Genomic DNA, 17,175 nt, shown 5'->3' on the forward strand with positions numbered 1-17,175 from the left:
ACCCTTTGACCAGTATCGTTATGTCTCGCCGGCACGTGAGTATATGTACCTTTATTTGTCCTACATACATAATAATACGTTAATCCTATTTTCAACATTATATACCTGATTGTTTCCATCCTAATACACAATCAGGAAGATTTTGATGAATTCTGTGACCCGGAGAATCCTAGACCAATCAAATATGATGAAGTAAAAGATGCATTGGAACGTTTAAGTCCGTTTATTACAAAAACCCCATGTATGGTAAGTTCCTTGACTATTTAAAGGCTAATTTAGTTCACAAGCTCAAGGAATAAAGTTGAATATCCATTATTATTTTTTGCATAGTTAGCAAATCACGACCCTACTAGTGTTAAATGCTTCGGAGCCTAATGGTAAACATATTAAATATTGTACCTAATTTATCTTATCTTACGAATGTCCCATAGACCAAACTGGAACTATTTAAATGTATATATGTGCATAGAAATGATATTAAAGTAGTTTCTAGAAAGATTATACTCGTAAAACTACAAACACATACCTACATTTATTTTTCCTAGCTTTTTTTGACTTTTTTCAGCCATCTCATCACCAACGTGAATTTACTATGAAATTATATTACAAGATTGAGTCAATGCAGATAACGGGAAGGTACCTAATCAATTAGTGTTACACATATATACTATGTTTTTGAAGTTAATTTGAATTATTTACCATTTTTGATCTAGTTATCAAAAAAAACCATTTTATTTCAGTTTTAAAGAGAGGGGTTCGCTAAACGTTTTGCAACTATTACCATTAGATAAAAAGAAGATCGGCGTCGTGATAGCTTCAATAGGCAATGACGCCATTGGTATATGTCACTACGGCGCCAAGCTCGGCATTCCAGTGGTTGTCGTGGTGCCTGTGACAATTCCCATATGTAAACTGCAAAACTGTTACAGTCTCGGCGCAAAAGTTATCCTAGAAGGAAGCAACTTGACGGAATCTCAAAGATTTGCGAGATCGTTGGCGAAAGATAAAGGACTTACGTATATTAACGCGTAAAACAATTTTACATTTCTTTAGACAACCTCTAAACTATTTCGTGATTAAGATTCTAGCATGATAATGGCAAAGAAAACTGTTAGAGAAGTTATAAGTACCTATATCAGCAGGCTATCTGGTGCTACTAACTTGTCTTGCGTCCACTAAAATGGATTTGCTTAACATATGCTAAAATAGCAATTATTTTATGAATTCGAGTATTCAGAAATAACTGTAATTTTTTTCCCTAATGGGGGTGAACATTTTACGCGTCCAGAATTTGCGGTCGTGGAAGGCGAGCCAATTTGTGGCGAACGAGCTATTGCCAATTTCTTCGACTTTATTGACAGACACGCTGAATATGCCTAATTTTAGTAAAACCAAAATGATTTGTACTTAGTAATAGATTTACGTCTCCGACCAGTAGATTATGTACTTTTCGGCTTCGAAAACGATTCAAATACGCCCTGTGTACCTACTACTTAGGTACCTAATACTCGTAGTTTCTGTCACTATTTGTATTAAGGATATTTGTATTAAGGAGCTTTTGCCCACAACTCCGTCCGTGTGGAATAGTTACTTTGGCATAACGCTAAATTTTACCCCCCACTTCATTTATGTAGAAAGTGAAAATATTTTTAAATATTATGGAGCCATTTAAACCCCTATTTGAAACATTCTTTATTGGTGCTCCACTTGTATTGGTCTTACCGTGATGTTATAGCCTTCCTCAATGAATGGACTATCTAACACTGAATTATTTATTTAAATCGGACCAATAGTTCCTGAGATTAGCGCGTTCAAACAAACAAACTCTTTAGCTTTATAATATGAAGTATAGATAGATTTATATTCTCTGTACAATTAATTGTATTATTTGTTTATTATTTCATAGACGCGACCATCCTCACATCCTAATGGGTTACGGTACATTAGCACTGGAAATTTTGGAACAAATTCCGCTTGTTGAAGCAGTTATTGTTCCAGTCGGCAGCGGTGGTCTGATCGCGGCAGTTGCCGCCGTTATCAAACATATTAAACCAAATTGCCTAGTTTATGTTAGTTAATTCTCAGTTATTTACAAATTCACATCATTCTTTTAAGCTTTTGCGGCTTTGGCATGCTGTGGTTGAATGGGGCCTTACCACAATTGTCACATTTTAAGGGCATCAAAATATCGAGAAATCGTGAAATATAAAAGTAATCGTAAGAGCCCGTTAAATAATAGTGTGTATAAAATTCACTTTAACTTTGAAATGACTAGTAAAACCAAATCTTTTACGATCATATTAGAGTTATTGATATAAATGATTAACACAATAAAATCCGTAGGGAGTGCAATCAGAAAACATACCGGCTTTCTTTAAATCTTTGGAAATGGACAAGCCGATACAAGTGCCAATGCAAGATAATATGGCAGATGCAATATCCGTGCCAAATGTCGGTGTGAATGCATTCCATACAGCAAAAACTCTTGTAGACAAAATGGTAGGTCAATAAGGGTTAGAATTGCGTTAACTTAAAAAAAAACTATATGCCTAATTAGTAAAATTCTTGCAAAATTTAACTGTGTTGAGGTTTATGACCTCGTACGGTAAGATCACTGTTATTATTTTTGTCATTACCTTATGGTATCCTATGTGCTTGTCTATCAAAACACTATTGTAATAACGGTTTTTTTTTGCATTTAAGTTATTGGTAAATCAGGACTGGATAGCTCGATCAATTCTGCATTTAATTGAGAAAGAGAGATTTGTAATAGAAGGAGCAGGAGCTTGTCCGCTCGCTGCGATTCTTGGGAATCTCGTTCCTGAGCTCAAAACAAAATAGTTAGTACCTACTTATATCTAATCGGTTGGCTAAATTCTATATTATACTAGCGACCCGCTCTCGCTTCGCTTCGGAAACATTAAATTTTATTATTAATAGCAGAGTCCCGCGATGTTACCCGCGGTTATTTTCGTACCGCGAGTGACGCCGCGGGGCGAAGCTAGCCTAAAAAAAGTAGCCTAAGTTACTCTTTAGATCATCAGCTATCTATCAGTGAATGTCTCGTCAAAATCGGTCCAGCCGTTCCAGAGATTAGCCGGAACAAACAGACAGACAGACAGACAAAAATTAAAAAAAATGTTATTTTGGTGTATGTACCGTATATATATTCATATGCACGTAGTAAAAAGCGGTTATTTCAATGTTACAGACACTGCAATTTTATTTATATGTATAGATTAATAAATTCTGACAATGTATAGCTGATGACATACACAAACTCGTTTAAGATGTTTGAGCGCCACAAATTACAAAATATATTAGTGAAGTTACAACGTAATCATATTATTATACATTCGAACTAACAGAACGTGAACAAACAAAACCACGAATAATATTACACACCTACCTATACGAATAATTTTCCGATTTTATATTCGCAAAATTATCGAAAAAGGAACCAATATTGAAATTTTTTAAACTACATTCACGATTTAATCTCGGGTGTATTACAGTAATACAGAGTCATCCGAGACCTCAAAAACTGTAAATTATTCGAAACGTCCGAGATAAAATAATGACTATAAAAAACGCAAGATTAAATTCTTTATATCGACGCTTGAAAGGCAAACGTGACTAAGCGACAATGCGTGAACTTTACAGTAGACTAATTTAAAGTTCCCCATTTACGGATACCCGGTCGAGGGGGGTAAAGGACCGGGTTATGTCGGACTCCGGCGCCTCCTAAGAGGAAGAAGGGGAGAAGAGAAGGGCCGAGGTCCTCCACCTCCCCCAATTTCTCACAGGAGACTACGCCTTGAAAAAGGCGCGCGGAAGCACTTGCCCCGCAGAACGCAGAATGATTTTAATAGACCTAGAAATAATTTTTTTTTTTTGCGCATCGAATATTGTTATTGCCTATCATTTGTGTACAAAGCAGTTATTGTCGCTTAGTCACGTTTGCCTTTCAAGCGTCGAATTATGTATTATTAAGATTATATTCTTTAAAACAGTTTTAATTCTATCGACGACTCGCAAAATTCAAAGAAAATCTAATATGGAAATTATTTTAATAATCACTAAATAAATGATTTATCATGGCCAATGTGTTAATGCTACTTTTTAAATGAAATACAAGATAATCGTACACTTTTTTTCAATATTACAGTGTGGTCGCCATTCTCAGCGGGGGCAATATTGATTACACTTCTCTGATACGGTCCTTACAAAGAGGACTATCTGTAATTGGAAGGCTAGTCAGATTTAGCGTAAGACTTAAAATTTACTATAGCAGTTCCTATAAAAAGTCATGTCTTCTGTAGAGTTACATATGGAATGGTATAAAATTTTAAATGTTAAAATGGATATTAAGCGAATCTAAGCACTAAGGGTGTCAAAAATGATTACACTCTGTCTAAAACATAGGCTCTAAACTTCGATCAATTAACTATTTTTACTTAGAGTACTAGACAGAGATCACGAACAAAAACTCGTCGCTAACGTAGCATCCATAGCTTAAACAGACTTACAAAACTAGAATTAATTGACAGTTTTAAAAAACGTCAATTGTTCGAATTGATTTTCAACTTGGACACCTGAATATAATATGGTTATACTGGTTTGTGCTTATGACCTTGTGTCGCCATTGCGACAGGTACTAAGCATTATTGAAGGCTTAAACGGAAAGCCATCAACTATGAAATAAATTATTATTTTATATAATCTTTGATACCATTAATAACTGCCTTTTAAAAAAGTAGTTTTGTCATTGTCATTTCTGTCAGATGTCTTACTGTCACAGGTTGGCGTTAAAGATGATCCAAAAGCTTACAGTCAATTGCTATCGCTAATAGCCAACGGAGGGTATAACGTGGTTCATCAGTTCCAAGATCGAATTTGGGTGGAAGGCAGCGACTATACCATCGAGGTATTTATATTTACGGTTCCGTATCCAAATTAATGAAGTAACCCTTTTATCTTCCACGTGTCCGATAATTTTACGCAGAAACGATTGGCAATAAGGTTATATATAAATTTAGGTGGAAATTTTAGGTATATATCGAGATTGTAGAACTCTTAAAGTTACATAAACAATTTTTTTAACTATGGTATTTAGAATCAAACAATAAATAAAATGTATCTCTATCTCTCTATCAGCCCTCTAAACATTTACACTAAAGGTAAAACCTGGATTTAAGATGCACGTATATTCATCTAGCGCTTGAGAATAAATTTCTATGTCAATGATGCCTAGCACTGAAACCCACCGCATCATTTTTTTTTTAATCCTTAGATGGTTGGACTAGCTCATAGCCCACCTGGTGTTAAGTGGTTACTGGAGCCCATAGAAATCCACAACGCAAATGCGCCACGCACCCTGAAATATAAGTGCCAAGGTCTCAATTATAGTTACAACGGCTGCCCCACCCTTCAAACCGAAACGCATTACTGCTTCACGGCAGAAATAGGTCACACTCAAAAGAGGTCCTACCACCTGTACCTAATTGCGCAAATGCTTTAAGCCTATTTTAAGCACTGCCCTGTCCTTTTCTACTGCAAAGCAGTCCTGCATTCCGGTTTGAAAGTTGAGATAGCCAGCCATAATGTAGTTTTATCTGAGCAATATTTTTTTTAGCAAATTAGCAGTTCGTTTCCTCGTATCTCAAGTTGATTCGTGTCTTAAGTGTCTCGGTGGCGCCATTTACGTTATGCAATAAACATATATTTAAACGTATATTATTATAATAAATATGTATAGTATTGTATAGGTACCAATCTCCCGTTCCCACAGTACAGGGTGTCTTAGTATGGGGCCAAATGAGTCGACTAGTATCAAAGCCGGCAATGTGACTTTTGGACAATTACTGGTAAATCAGAAAAACGAATTATTGACTTTGTATTCCATTGGCAGTCACAAAACTCTTCTGAACGACATCTTAAATAAATAACAGGTTAAGTATTAAACTTTATTTAATGCAGGTTTAGAACCGTATTCTTTGAAGAAGACAATTATATTCAAATCAATCTGTATTGACATATCAATAACATTTTTTTGTCCAAATGCACAGATTGCCACCTTTGATAATAGACGACTCAAATGACCGTACGATTTCCACCCATATTTCCAGGACGACTAATAAACACAAGAGACGATTTAAGCTTGAGGTCGCTGAAGGTTTATTGGAATATATGTTTTATTTCATTCACATTTACAGATCAAATTAGTTTGTGAAACTAGAAATCTAGAACATGCCTTAGAACTGAAAAGGATAATAGAGAGGGCGTATCCTTACACCTCCGAGTTCGAGACTGAACCTTTTAACGACAAAAGAATGTGCCCGTGCTACGGTCGAGTCGCTACGTAAAGCTGAGATTCTAAACAAATTTTATTATTTTCAATAACTATCTTTTTCTTTTAACAATTACTCATATTTTTATTATCGCATTGTTTTCATTTCGGATGTAATAAATTCAATATTCATCTGATAACAACAGAGGTTAACAGCAATTTTGATATTTTAGTTTCATTTGTGTAAATTATACAATAAGTAACGATTAGCCTTAACAAATACATTAAACTTGGGCATCATTTATGTATATCACGTATCTCCATGGGACTATTTTAATGAAGTATAATTCAATGTAATCGGCATAAAGAAAACATTTTTATTAATTTTTTAAATATTACAACAACGCTTTTATCCAAATCACATGTTTATCTCTTTAATAAATATTATCACACCATTGTATACAAAAAAAAAATGTTTAATTATAATTTTTATCCATAAAACTGGCCATTTTGATATCCCTTTTGCTCAATCCATTTACGTCATGTGAAGAAAGTGTCACCTAAAACAAGACATGCATTACAGGCATTTTAATAACACAACAAATGTACATTACATAGTATTTACATCACTTGTAGGGCACGTTGCTTTTTTTTCTTGCTTTGATTGGTGGACCAGCTCACAGCCCACCTGGTGTTAAGGTTTTTTTTTTTATTGCCCTTGTAGGCAGACGAGCATACGGCCCACCTGATGATGAGTGGTTACCGTCGCCCATGGACTTCAGCAATACCAGGGGCAGAGCCAAGCCGCTGCCTACCGCTTAATACTCTCCAAAAGCCTCGTTTGAAGAAGGACATGTCATAGCGCTCGGAAAACACCGTGGAGGGGAGGTCATTCCATAGCCGGATGGTACGTGGCAAAAAAGATCTCTGGAAACGCACTGTGGATGATCATGGATGAACTCTACTCCGGTGGCGGGCGGTGCGATGGTAAAAACGAGATGCCGGTATCATCTCGAACAATTCCTCAGAGTGGTAACTGGAGCCCATAAACACCCACAACGTAAATGCGCCACCCACCTTGAGATATAAGTTCTAAGGTCTCAAGGTCTCAAGGTCTCAAGTATAGTTACAACGGCTGCCCCACCATTCAAACCGAAACGCATTACTGCTTCACGGCAGAAACAGGCAGGATGTTGGTACCCACCCGCGCGGACTCACAAGAGGTCCTGACACCACTAAGGAATTGAGAAGTTTCCTTATTTTTTACCCGTAGTAGCTGTACACTATTTTATTTTCCTACACGGATCTCTAATTCCTAACCCAAGTACTAGGTAAGTTAAATTATAGGCCCGCACAGAATGGAACGACCATTTTCCCCCAAATCAATTCAGAATTAATAATAACAATAACTGGAAACTAATCGCGCACGGTCACGAATTTCCTGGGATTCTCTGTGTTACCGAAGACCGACATGCATACGTATACACGTTTAAATATAAAGGGTCTTTCAAATAGGGCGGGTCGATGTTGACAGTTTGTGGCGGCCATGTTGTTTTGGTGGCATCTGTCAGATGCGCTGTTATTTCTTCAGTTACTGATGCCAAATCACCATGGCAAGTTACAAGATTGAGCAGCACGTCCAGATGATAAAATTTTATTATCAAAATGAGTGTTCATTAGTGCAAACGTTGCGCGCATTACGTCCAATTTACGGCAGACGCGGTGGCCCTTCAAAGTCAACTCTCCAACGTTTGGTGACCAAATTCGAGACGACTGGTTCGCTAAACAACCAACCAACACCCTTACGTCAAAGGAACGCCAAATCGGCCGAGAACATCGCTGCTGTCCGTGAGAGTGCAGGAGACTTCAAGGCAGTCGATTTCTCGCCGTGCACAAGAACTCGGCTTTTCAAGTCGGCAAGACTTCAAGTTGGCGAATTTTGCATCAGGACTTAAGCCTACACCCGTACAAGACCCAACTGACCCAGGAGCTTAAAGTGAATGACCATAGACAACGCCGTTTGTTCGCTGACTGGGCTACAGAACGTTTGGAAGAGGATCCCGATTTTGGCCGAAAAATCATCTTTAGCGACGAAGCGCACTTTTGGATGAATGGTTTTGTTAATAAGCAAAATTGCCGTATATGGGAGGACCACAACCCACATGAGGTTCACCAGGTGGTAATTCATCCACAAAAAGTTACTGTTTGGTGCGAATTTTGGCCAGCGGCGTCATCGGTCCGTATTTCTTCGAAAACGATGATGGCGAGAGCTTTACTGTCAACGGCGAGCGCTGCAGATCAATGATTAACAATTTCTTTTGGCCTGAATTGAACAATATGGACGTCGATAGCATGTGGTTCCAACAAGACGGCGCTGCGTGCCACACAGCGAGCGACACAATAGATATTCTGCATGAACGGTTCGAGGGTAGGATTATCTCTCGCAGAGGTGACGTGAATTGGCCACCAAGATCATGCGATTTGACCCCGCTAGACCTTTTCTTGTGAGGTTTTCTCAAGTCGCAGGTCTATGCCAATAATCCGCAATCAACCGATGCCCTTAAAAGTCAACATAACGCAAGCCATCGCTCAAATTCAGCCGGATCTATGCAGTAGAGTAATAAAAAATTTGACCTTTTTTTTTTTATTGCTTAGATGAGTGGACGAGCTCACAGCCCACCTGGTGTTAAGTGGTTATTGGAGCCCATAGACATCTACAACGTAAATGCGCCACCCACCTTGAGATATAAGTTCTAAGGTCTAATCTAAAAATAATAAATCTCTCGGATCCGTGCCACCGATCTAAGCCGCAGTGGACATTTAACCGATGTCATATTTCATAAATAATGGCATAATTGGGCCATTCAAATAAATAAATAAATTCTTTAATATCTCACATACAGCTTGTTTTATTTAATTTCAACATCGACCCGTCCTTGTTGAAAGACCCTTTATATATACATAAATCAATAATAATGACCCAGACAAAGGGCAAACAAACTTGTTCATCACACGAATGTTTGCCCGGTGGGGGAATCCAATCCACGACTCTCGGCGCAACAGTCCGAGGTGCTAACTACACCATCACTGAGTCAGCCAAAAATATTTTCTATCTGAAGTTTACAATAGCAGTTAGGTATGTGCAACATAAAATCTGATAAATCTCAATATAGAAAGGTTATTCGTAAACTTTAGCAGACTTATAAAATAATCAGATTTTTCTCGTCCTTAATAGATAATATTAAAATTAATATTATAAGTAAATACTAGGTATGTTTATTTTTCAACAAAACTATAATTACAAATTGGGATTTTTCATTTATGTTGATTTTCTGTTAGAGATTGTCATTATTAAACTTAAACGGATTTTTCTTGTTTTTAGGCTTAAATAATTCACGTTAACACTTCACGTTGGGTTTTTAGTCAAGTATGTATGATTAGGAACCGGAAGCAGAATACATGCTCGTTATATTATTATTATTTTATTTTGTTATTATTTTAAAATGGTGTATAGTTTATTCACAGTAATATAGTGTATATCAAGTGCAACAAGGTATGCTTTGATTAAGTTCATCCATGTTTTGAGTATTATTTGCCTTTTATTCCCCTTTCCTAGGTTATAAGTATCAGTTTTTATTTTTTGAGGTACCTACCTACTTGTTAATAATTAAATGCGCTTAATGAGATTAACACTCACTTCGAAATATAAAAATAAGCCTAGTACCAAGAGTACCTACGTGGAAATAACGATTTAGTTAAACATTTCGAACGTACTTGCAACTTGTTGTATACATTGAACCACTCAGGATGATGATCCATTTTCTCAGCTAGCAGCGCGACCCTGGTCATGAATCCAAAAGCTTCATTAAAATTTTTGAACTGAAATTCCTTTTCTATGGCGTCTCTGTTGCTTTGAATTTTCCAACCAGATTCCAGTAGAGGTTTGAGCTCAGTTGTTCGCTCCTCTTGATTAAGTTTATCAGCCTGCATGAAACATAAAAAAAGATTGATTAAACATTAATTCAACGATAATGTTTAGTATAATATTTACTAAAACTAATACAGTACAGAATTATTGCATCACTGACTGACGATAACGTTAATTCATTACCATTTTCCTTTTACTCGGTGATGTCGAGGACACACTGGCGTAACGGACGGCGGCAAGGCTGCGATTGATCGCGACGGTCCGCGCCGGTCGGACCGGCCTCGCGGGGTGAAAGTGTATCGCTATCGAACGTGCACTTAACAAATACCCATTCGCAAACGTCATAGTTGTCTTATTCATTTAAGGAAATTTATGTTAATTCTTTTCGTCCTAAAATTTAAGATATTATATTTAAACGACTACAACTGTAATTAATTTGTTCATAGAACACAATAGTATTTGTGTGTATGTACATATTTGTCTCCAATAAAAAAATGGCTTGCTAGTTTAGTATAAAAACAAATTATAATAAATTTAAGTGTAATTTACTATTGATAGAATTTGAAGGATATGATTTATAGATTTTAGAATAGACATTAGAAGAAAATCAGGCATACCTAAACAACTGTTTTTTAAAAACCATATCTACATAGATATTAATTATAGGACAAGGCAGAAAAAAATCATAAAACGTTTTTATGTTTCTTTATTTTTTATATGTTATTACAATAATTTTAATCTATACTTTGAATACCATTTGATGTTATTGTAAATAGAGTTGAAGAATTTGCCAAATCTGGGGCAAAGACAACAGAAATGTCTCTAGCGAATAATTTATTTTGACCACCAGAATCACTTCTACAAACACCACTATCATCAATAATAACTGACTGGGTGGTTTTGCTAATTTTTAATCTCGTAGAAACCATATTAGACCAAGCAAGACCAAGTGCAGGATGAATAGAATCTGAGTCAGCAAACGATGCTGTAACTTGATTTATGCAGACAATAGCTATATTATACTGCTGGGCTAAGGTGATCAGCATAATGGCTAGTTCTCGGAGTTCTCCAGCTCTCTGCACATAGTTAGTACTCTCCACTCTAAATGGAGCAGCGATAGAATCAATTACAATGAGAGACACAATATTTTGTTGCAGCAATTTAGGAAGCTGCATTCTGATACAAAATTGTAAATCTTTTGCTTCTGAAATGTGTTCAACAAAAACATTTTTACCATAGTCTTGATCTCTGCTCTTTATAGAATTCATTATTTGATTAAATCTTTTAGCTGGAAACAAATCCTCAGTGCAAATGTATACAGAACATTTAGGTAAATTATGTATTGAGGTATAAAGGACTAGTTGAGTTTTTCCTGAACCACTTTCTCCAAATATTTCATTGATTGTTCCCGTACGAAACCCACCACCTAATATATCATCTATTTTAGAACAGCCCGTACTTATTTTACAATTTTTCACAAGTAATTCACGGCATGTAAAACTTTTAGCACTGATATGATCTGATACAATATTTTTTACTAATTGGATGTCTTTGCTATGCATTCTCGTGAGTCTTTTTATATCCAAAATTGATAATATCATTATTTCTTTAGTACTAGATATTCCAGCTCTATCAATAGCTTCAAACAAGTTTAATGGCAAAATTCTTTTTAAATACATGTTTTTTTTAAAGTGTCGGTATTATATGAATTAAAACAAAACGCAATATTATAAAACTCATGGAAACAATTAGCCTTTAAATATTCATCATAAACTGACCAGCTGAGTTATTAAACGCAAACCAAATCACAAATCACATGAGTAGGTATATTTAGTAATATTTACAAAACAACACATGGAGAAATAACATTAATTAAAGTGCCACCAACTTATCTGTGCTGTGAAGTGGCAAAAATAGAAACTACGGTCGCCATGTTGAAATGTCATTCGACATTCGACTGTCAGTGTCTACTACTTTCAAGTGCTCCGTGTGTTTTATTGTGGTTTTATTGCGATACTTCTGAATTTTAAGCGTTAAATATGCCGAAAGCTATAAAAAGTGATGCCCGGAGTATTATTCTAAAGGTGAAATAATTTTTTGAAGAAGAAGCTCCGCTGCAGGCTCCTATCATTCCGTTTAATCAAGTATGCAAACGGATTTCGGCTACAACAGGTTAGTGCTGTCAGTTTATACTATATAAATTACCCAAAATGATAATAGGGATGGAGACAAATATGAGGATTGAACATTTTTTTACATAATAAGATAAAACATTCTTGTACAAGAGGGGTGTAGCAACCTACAGGCCCATTGTTTTAGACCTGTTTTATGGAGGGTAAAATTTCCTCAAATTCCGTGAAATCCAAAAGTAGGTGTTGGACGGTTAAATTTGAGGGGACTGGGTTCTGTAGGTTGAGGGGATATTTAAAAACTGCTTCATGGTTAATATAATTATATTGAAAATACTTTGTACATTATTACACCATTACAATATTTTATTTGTATAAAACTCTAAGATGTTGCTCTGACCGTGCCTTGATGAGAATTCATTGTCTTCACTAAAGAGAAGACAATTATTTGTTATAAACATTTAAATACGTATTCCAATATTCGAAATCTGAAACCTTACATGTGTCAAGTGTTGCCTGCCATTGCTTACATATTCAAGCACCAACAGTAGGATATCAATAATATATTTATAAATCAGTTGTTACTATTTTAAAATAGTTACTCTGTTATTGTTCGTTCTGTTCACTCCTGTTCACTCTGTTATCATAAAAAATTTTGATAACGACGCTCTATCCACAGTCGCCACTCAGCTCTTACAAATATATGATTACAATGAATTTATTTCTCTACCACACAAGTTTAATCACAAAACATTTGTTACAGGTGTAACAGTTGTAAAGTTCTGATGGAGCGTAATGAAGTATCGGCTTGGAGAGCGAGGTACTTGCGTGAAGTGTATAAAAATAATAAATCACCCAACCCCTGGCCTCTGATTTATTTAGATGAAACTTATATTCACTCTTCACATACATCTGGCAAATGTTGGTAAGGAGAGGGTGTAGAAGGAGTATTAGAGCCTGTATCAAAAGGTCAAAGATATATTATTGTTAATGAGGGAGGAGATGCAGGATTTCTTAAAAATGCACTCGCAGTATTTAAATCAAATACAAAAAGCGGTGACTGGCACGATGACATGAATAGTGCCAATTTCAAAAAATGGGTGATTGAAAAACTTGTACCTAATTTAATAGAGCCATCAATTATTGTAATGGGTAATGCACCTTATCACCGTGTTTGCGTGAATAAAGTCCCAAATTCAAACGCTTTAAAAATGATATGCAGTTATGGCTTAGGCAAAATAAAATCGAGTATGGAGAAAATTTAACTAAACCCCAGGTGTTAGAAATAATTAAAAGAAACAAACCTGAGCCCATATACGATTTACTCCCCTATCACTATGACCTTAATCCAATTGAATTAATATGGAGCACAATGAAAAGAAACGTGGCCAGCGTAAATATTGATCACAAAAATGATGAGATCTCTCGCTTGGTAATAGAAGCATTTGAAGTTATTTCAGTTCCTGAGTGGAAACAGCATTGTCAGCATTTTCGTAGGCTAGGAGAGTATTTGAAACCGGACTCGTATTTAGATGAACCTTTTATAATAAATGTGACAAGTGACAGTGCAATTGAGAGTGATTCTGATAGTGATGAGTGCGGCATGGAAATTGAAGGAGTATGACCTCTCAACCAGGATGATGTTGCACATTCTTCAAAAACTGTGTTTGACCACAATTATTGCAAACGTGATTTTCAATAAATCGTAACAAACATTTTTTTTCTTCTTTTACTTACATCTCCTAACTAGGCCAACCACTAATATCTAGATGGGTCTTTTAACAAGAATCTTTGAAGAATCTAAACGATTGAAACTCTTAACCTCCTTGTCAAAAGGCTATCGCAGTAGATTGACACATAACGTTATACACAGACAGAATCCCTATGTCACATAGCAGTTTTTTTTCCTATGAATGTGGTGTTATAATTTATCGTGTTTTTACGAATCTAAGTAATATAACTAAAAATGTTTACTTTCCCGTCTTTAATGCACATTGGAATTAATAGCAACACTAAAACGACGATGGCGACCCATCAGTTCACAGATAAGTTGGGACTTTTTGGCGGGAAGTCAAACAAGGCGCGCTTTTTTAATTTCGTAATTGAATTTAAATAATTTTCATCTGATATCTAAGTTAATAACTTTAAGTTTTGACGCTCTGCGTCCCATTTAATAAAATGGGACAGCATAGTGACGGGGAAGAGCATTCAGACAAAAAGAAAAGAAAATACGCTAACACCAAAGATGTAAGTAATAGTTTTGAAGAAGATAAATATAAAATATATTTTAAAACGAACTACACTAGATTGTTCTTGGAAAACGACTCTGCAAACTATACAGTTTATGTGGAGTCAAAGGAAAAAGAAAAACTCGGAAATAAAAATCCAATAAAATTAACAAGTTTATTAAATGAAAATGTCAAAGGCATTACATGTGTTTCACGAATTAATGCATATAAAATTGGTGTGAATTTCCAAAAAGCTGCAGATGCTAATAGCTTTATCAAACTTGACAACTTTCTCAGCAAGCACAAATTCCGCGCCTTTATACCTGCTCACTTAGTAGAGAAGGTGGGTGTGATTAAATTTGTGCCTACAGACTTATCCAATGAAGACATCTATAAAAATATTAGTAGCGATGCTGAAATCATATCTATTAAGAGGTTTATGAAAAGAAATGCAGACAAGAAGTTAATGCCTATGAGCTCTGTGGCTATAACTTTTTCAACAACTACATTACCCCGTTATGTGTATCTCAACTTGTTTCGCTGCGAAGTACAGACATATATTTCACCTCTAATACAGTGCTTCAAATGTTTCAAATTTAATCATTCCGCTAAAGTATGTCGCAGTAAGCAAATGTGTTCATATTGTGCAGGAGATCACCATTACAAAGAGTGTGTGTCTGACATTTTAGTATGTATTAACTGTGGTGGGGGACATCTAGCTGTATCCCGGGACTGCCCTATAAAAAAGAAAAAAATTGAATTAAAACGGTCAGAAATTCCCAAAAACAGTACATTTGCATCAATAACAAGTAACGATAAAAACTTTCCACCTTTAAAAACTAAAGAAAAACCTATTGTAAATAACAATAGCAATTCATTTAACAAGAAAGATAATATTATAATGAATAAAGAACAGATTGCCAACAACGACATTATATTAAACGCTATTGTTAGATCACTAGTTACTTTAGCAAACTCATCTAATGATGATAATATAACAATTAATAAAATAAAGGAAATATTTTTAAAAAACCTAGTCTAGACAATGGCAAATTTTAGTTTTAACAATTTACAGACTAACTTAAAATCTTTTCTAACAATTGCTCAATTTAACATTCAAAGTGTGCGTAACAAAAAACCTTTATTGATTAACTTTCTTTCTGAGTATGATATTGATATCTGTATGTTAAATGAAACATGGCTGAGAGAAAACAGTCCCTTCAATATACCTGAATACAATATTGTTCTTCAAAATGGACCCAACGGTCATGGCGGTGTAGCAATTTTATTAAAAGACACATTTAAATATCAGGTGATTTGTACACCTTACCATGAATATTTACAAACAGCTGCAGTTGTTCTAAAAACCAAGAATGCTAATTTATCCTTGTTGTGTGCATATAGTCCTCCTAGAGGTGGACGGTTTCAATACAAAACTTTAAAAACTATTATCAATAAACTGCCAAAACCAGTATTCCTGGCTGGCGACTTGAATGCACATCATGTTGCATTTGGTTGTGCTTCATCAAATTCCAGAGGTAACGATGTATTCAATCTGTTAGATGAATGTAGTCTTTGCATTCTAAATTCCGGATCTCCAACCACCGTAGGTACAGTTCATCACAACCCATCTGCAATTGACATAATGTGTGTTAGTCCAAATGTTGCACCTTTATGTGAATGGACAGTGCATAGCGATCCTATGGGGAGTTATCATTTCCCTACAATCACACATATCCAAACATCCATAGAAAAGTATGTAATAGGTGAGCCATCAGAGCGCTTCATATATAGAAAGACCAACTGGTCAACATACCATTCTGCAAGTGAAAAGTCATTTCTTAATTTAAAATTTCAATCAGACAATCCCCTAGAAACTTATAATGAATTTTGTAACATATTGAATACAATAAAATCAGAAAATATACCTAAAATTATAAACAAGGTTCCTTATAAACTAAAAAGTCCAGCTCCCTGGTGGGACAATGACTGTCTCACAGCTGTTAATAATTCCAGATTAGCTCTAAAAAACTACAGAGTCCACCCCTCAATAGACAATTACATCCAATACAAAAGAGTTGATGCAATTAAGAAAAAGCTACTAAATGAAAAAAAGAAGAGTGGTTGGAAATTATTATGTGAGAATTTTAATAGATACACTCCTGTTACTATTATTTGGAACTACATGCGAAAATTTAAAAGGATAGGATTAAAAAATAGACCTAAGAATGATGAATGGATCACCTCTTATTTAGATAAATTAGCTCCAATATCTCCACCGGAGAAGTATATAGACATGACTAAGTTAAATGAAGTTTTTAATTCACCTGGAAATATTGAAGGCTGTTTTTTGTCAAACCCTTTTAGTATTAATGAGTTTAAAATAGCTTTAAAATCTAGAAAAGATAGTACTCCTGGTCTCGATGACATCCCTTATAAATTAATTAGTAACTTACACCCTAATGCCCAAATGACTCTATTAAAGATATATAATTTATTATGGTCCTCTCAAATGATTCCAGATTCATGGAAAACACAGTGTGTTATTCCAGTACTAAAACCTGATAAACCTGAAAGTGATTACAATTCTTACAGACCAAT

General features: G+C 35.4%; 4 protein-coding genes across 5 annotated transcripts; 2 read left to right on the plus strand and 2 right to left on the minus strand.

Annotated features, from left to right (window-relative positions):
* The first annotated feature begins 20 nt into the window (after nt 1–20).
* LOC114245774 (uncharacterized) lies at nt 21–6,707 on the plus strand. The gene is made up of 10 exons (XM_028178047.2): nt 21–35; nt 136–246; nt 566–636; nt 741–1,028; nt 1,907–2,069; nt 2,344–2,499; nt 2,704–2,840; nt 4,169–4,268; nt 4,802–4,927; nt 6,216–6,707. The coding sequence occupies exons 1-10, from the start codon at nt 21–23 to the stop codon at nt 6,363–6,365; spliced, it is 1,317 nt and encodes a 438-aa protein (XP_028033848.1). The 3' UTR covers nt 6,366–6,707.
* On the minus strand, nt 6,644–12,135 carry Pcd (pterin-4a-carbinolamine dehydratase). The gene is made up of 4 exons (XM_028178049.2): nt 11,996–12,135; nt 10,401–10,607; nt 10,064–10,273; nt 6,644–6,849 (listed from the first exon to the last, which is right to left on the minus strand). Exons 2-4 carry the CDS (start codon nt 10,575–10,577, stop codon nt 6,766–6,768), a joined length of 471 nt encoding a protein of 156 aa, XP_028033850.2. The 5' UTR covers nt 10,578–10,607; nt 11,996–12,135; the 3' UTR covers nt 6,644–6,765.
* Nucleotides 10,908–11,989, minus strand: LOC114245775 (DNA repair protein XRCC3). The gene has a single exon (XM_028178048.2). The coding sequence runs from the start codon at nt 11,894–11,896 to the stop codon at nt 10,952–10,954; it is 945 nt and encodes a 314-aa protein (XP_028033849.2). The 5' UTR covers nt 11,897–11,989; the 3' UTR covers nt 10,908–10,951.
* LOC114245773 (uncharacterized) lies at nt 12,099–16,351 on the plus strand. 2 transcript variants are annotated; one of them, XM_089738584.1, is made up of 2 exons: nt 12,099–12,389; nt 13,110–16,351. In XM_089738584.1, exon 2 carries the CDS (start codon nt 14,525–14,527, stop codon nt 15,614–15,616), a length of 1,092 nt encoding a protein of 363 aa, XP_089594710.1. In that variant the 5' UTR covers nt 12,099–12,389; nt 13,110–14,524; the 3' UTR covers nt 15,617–16,351. The 2 variants fall into 2 exon arrangements, with proteins under 2 accessions (XP_089594710.1, XP_089594712.1); XM_089738586.1 differs by having other exon boundaries at nt 12,146–12,389; nt 13,110–14,065.
* The last annotated feature ends 824 nt before the right edge of the window (nt 16,352–17,175 follow it).

Source organism: Bombyx mandarina, chromosome 25 (assembly GCF_030267445.1).
Source record: "Bombyx mandarina strain Sakado chromosome 25, ASM3026744v2".
Lineage (NCBI taxonomy): Eukaryota > Metazoa > Arthropoda > Insecta > Lepidoptera > Bombycidae > Bombyx > Bombyx mandarina.

What these genes read in the sequence shown, in the direction of transcription:
- Pcd (XM_028178049.2), bottom strand. Translation starts at nt 10,577, where the DNA reads ATGAATAAGACAACTATGACGTTTGCGAATGGGTATTTGTTAAGTGCA. An exon ending in CACCGAGTAAAAGGAAAATG is followed by an intron (nt 10,274 to 10,400) that starts GTAATGAATTAA and finishes TGTTTCATGCAG; the next exon opens with GCTGATAAACTTAATCAAGA. An exon ending in ATGTATACAACAAGTTGCAA is followed by an intron (nt 6,850 to 10,063) that starts GTACGTTCGAAA and finishes GTCTTGTTTTAG; the next exon opens with GTGACACTTTCTTCACATGA.
- LOC114245773 (XM_089738584.1), top strand. Translation starts at nt 14,525, where the DNA reads ATGGGACAGCATAGTGACGGGGAAGAGCATTCAGACAAAAAGAAAAGA.
- LOC114245774 (XM_028178047.2), top strand. An exon ending in TTACAAAAACCCCATGTATG is followed by an intron (nt 247 to 565) that starts GTAAGTTCCTTG and finishes GACTTTTTTCAG; the next exon opens with CCATCTCATCACCAACGTGA. An exon ending in AACCAAATTGCCTAGTTTAT is followed by an intron (nt 2,070 to 2,343) that starts GTTAGTTAATTC and finishes TAAAATCCGTAG; the next exon opens with GGAGTGCAATCAGAAAACAT.
- LOC114245775 (XM_028178048.2), bottom strand. Translation starts at nt 11,896, where the DNA reads ATGTATTTAAAAAGAATTTTGCCATTAAACTTGTTTGAAGCTATTGAT.